The 3,423-nt window shown below is 37.3% G+C and overlaps 1 protein-coding gene across 1 annotated transcript in view; it reads left to right on the top strand.

Moving 5' to 3' along the window:
• The window catches only part of OR8K5 (olfactory receptor family 8 subfamily K member 5), a 7,111-nt gene extending 4,602 nt beyond the window's left edge, over positions 1–2,509 (top strand). The window contains 1 exon segment of the mRNA XM_073904925.1: positions 1,591–2,509. Coding sequence (XP_073761026.1) covers positions 1,591–2,509 — 919 coding nt within the window.
• Positions 2,510–3,423: the final 914 nt, after the last annotated feature.

Here is a 3,423-nt window from a genome sequence, read left to right as displayed (position 1 = left end):
AGGTTCCCTGCTAGGTCCTGGGGTCCTGGGATCTAGCAGGCATCAGGCTCCCTGCTCCGTGGGAAGCCTGCTTCTCCCTCTCCCTTTGTCCCTCCCAATGTTCCTGCACTCTCTCTCTCAAATAAATAGATAAAATCTTTAAAAGATTTATTTATTTATTTGGGGGAGAGGTGGGATGGGCAGAGGAAGGGGAGACAGAGTCCTAAGCAGACCCACGGAAGCTGAGGTAGGGCTAGATCTCAAGACCCTGAGATTAAGACCTGAACCAAAGCCGAGTCAGACACTTAATCAACTTTCCTACCAGGCACCCCAGGAAAGCACAAGCACAAACCTTATGCACTTGAAGCTTATACTAATTTGAGAGTTTTCTTTTTTTAAAAAAAAGGAAATAAAAAGTATACGTGTAAATTGAGGTATAAATGTGAAATTAAAGTAGAAAAATAATCTTAAAAGTTCAGTTGTTAACTAAGAGTCAAAAGCATCATAAAATCTGTAAATATGTTTTTATTAATGAAATTCTACATACATCTTAGCCTATTTGGTGGTAGGAGTGTTCTTAGAAGCTGTTCTTACACCAAAATGGATTGCACTATTCAGTGATAAATATCATTGATTCTGAAACATATAGATATATTCACTAACCATCAAATAAAGCTTTATTTACTCAGTCTCCCTTTACTAGACCCCACAAATGCCTGCAGACATGCCAGTGCATCTTGATATTAGCTGAAGTATGATGGAGCAGAAGTTGGAATAGAGAGAGAAAGTAGACTTAATTGATCAAGGCTAAAAGGTTAAAATATTTTACATTTTCAACTTTTACAAAGATTTGGCACTTTGTTAGTTCATTGCTAAGTCGCCACCCAGGGCCTTGAAAATGCTCATGAGGGAACTTAAATCTCAAATTTCATTAGTTGCATATTACTTCTGCTTCTTTCTTTAAGAATATCAAAATTTCACTGGGATTCTCATACAAAATTGGAAGTGTACTAAAGAAAAATTGTGCTATCATTGTGTAGGTGAAATAAAGTCTAATAAAAATCTATATAAATACTTATGTGGCTTTTTTAAAATCAGTGGATATGTTCCAAATATTGTGGACTCTATTTGGAGTTTATTTTTTTATTATTTTTTAAAAATATTTTATTTATTTATTTGACAGAGAGAGACACAGTGAGAGAGGGAACACAAGCAGAGACAGAGGGAGAGGGAGAAGCAGACTCCCCACTGAGCAGGGAGCCCGATGCGTGGCTGGATCCCAGGACACTGGGATCATGACCTGAGCCGAAGGCAGATGCTTAACGACTGAGCCACTCAGGGGCCCCTCTATTTAGAGTTTAATCAGCCATATCAGTGCATGTGTTTCATATGGCTCTCTCCAGCTGAGAAGTAGACGATTCTATCATTTCTTTTAGTTTCAAAATCAGATGGGATGATTATTTTTCTATCCCCATTACAAAGAAAAATCTACATTCTGTCTATAAATACTATGATATGTTTAAATGATACTACATGAAAGCTGATAGCAACCTCTCTGTTTCTTCCTAGAAGAGCTAACTGGACTAAATGAGTCCAACAGAATCTAACATCGCTGACTGGGTTCATTCTAATGGGAGTCACAAGGCAACCTGAGCTTCAGGTTCCCCGGTTTGGGGTCTTCCTCATCATCTACATAATCACAGTGGTGGGCAACCTGGGGATGATCACCTTGATCCAGGTGGACTCCCACCTCCACACACCTATGTATTTTTTTATCAAACACTTGGCTTTCATTGACCTTGGTAATTCTACTGTCATTTGTCCCAAGATGCTGGTAGATTTTGTGGTGGATCAAAATACCATTTCTTATTGAGCATGTGCCACACAGTTGGCTTTCTTCCTTATGTTCATTATCAGTGAATTTTTCATCTTGTCAGCTATGGCCTATGACTGCTATTTGGCCATCTGCAACCCCTTGCTCTACAATGTTATTATGTCCCAGAGATTTTGCCACATGCTGGTGGGCATTCCATACCTCTACAGTACTTTTCAGGCTCTAAGGTTCACCATTAAGATTTTTACATTAACCTTCTGTGGTTCTAATGTTATCAGTCATTTCTATTGCGATGATGTTCCCTTTTTACTTATGCTCTGCTCAGATGCACAAGAAATAGAATTGTTGATCATACTATTTTCAGCATTTAATTTGATCTCTTCCCTGCTGGTAGTCCTAGTGTCCTGCATACTAATTCTGATATCTATATTTCGAATGCATTCTGCAGAGGGCAGGAAAAAAGCTTTCTCCACATGGGGTTCTCATCTGACAGTGGTGGTTGTGTTCTATGGCTCTCTTCTATTTATGTACATGCAGCCCAAATCTGCCCATTCCTTTGATACTGATAAAATGGCCTCCGTGTTTTACACGTTAGTGATCCCCATGCTTAACCCCTTGATCTACAGCTTAAGGAACAGAGAGGTAAAAAATGTCTCCCGCAGGGTCTTTAAGAATCAATGCAAACTTTGTATCTAATATTCAATATGGAATATTGTTCTAATAAACTACGATAAAGGCAAATGCCACTTAATAATCTAATAGATATAATTACTTTCTTTTTGGCTCCAGAACAGACACTAATTATAATACACAAATTCTTTTTCTTATATTCAGCCAATATATTTATATATATTCAGTTCATATTTTGTATCTTAAATGCACCACCTAAAACATTCCTTGCTTTTATTTTTTACTGAATCAATGTATTTTAAGAAAAATACATGGAAAAATTATATATTTATTAAAGAGAAAGATCTAGTAAGAGAACAAAAGCATTCCTTGCTTTTGATTCAAAGTTTCTTTTAGCTATCCCATAGAACCTCACATTTGTCCCACTGAAAACCTTCATTAAATGCTGCCTCAGTAAGCAAAGTGTGTGCTTTTCTGTGGGGAGGGGGGGTAGGTATCTTCTCAATCTTGTTTTCACTGTATTTTCTGAACCCACAACAAAGTATAAACAGAGTGAGTCTCCTGCAGATAATGTATAGTTGGATCATGATTTTTTTTTAAATCCATTCTATCAGTCCCTGCCTTCAGAGAATTTAATTTATTTACATTTAAAGTAATTACATTACAAGGTTTTCTTGAGTTTGTGGCTCAACACTAACTTGGGCCTGCCTATGGTGAAAGTCCACAAGGTGGTTAAAAGAATGAGCATGGAAATGCAAGCTGAACAATTCCAGAGATCACACAGATCAGGAAGACATGGGAATTTAAGAAAGCTGGAGTGTAGAGTCCATGGTCAACACCTGGGCATCCAAAGAGATCTCAGAGGTAAAAGCTACTTTAGACTCCTGTTTATATAGTTTGAAAACAGTCTCAAAAAAAGCCACATAATCCTTGTTTATAACATTATTAACATTGTTTAACAAGGTTTACGACTTAACATT

Source organism: Callorhinus ursinus, unplaced genomic scaffold, assembly GCF_003265705.2.
Source record: "Callorhinus ursinus isolate GAN/ISIS: 27379988/994484 unplaced genomic scaffold, GSC_fseal_2.0 scaffold21, whole genome shotgun sequence".
NCBI lineage: Eukaryota > Metazoa > Chordata > Mammalia > Carnivora > Otariidae > Callorhinus > Callorhinus ursinus.
Note: the sequence above shows the minus strand (reverse complement) of the source record. Positions and strands in the feature narration are given on the sequence as shown.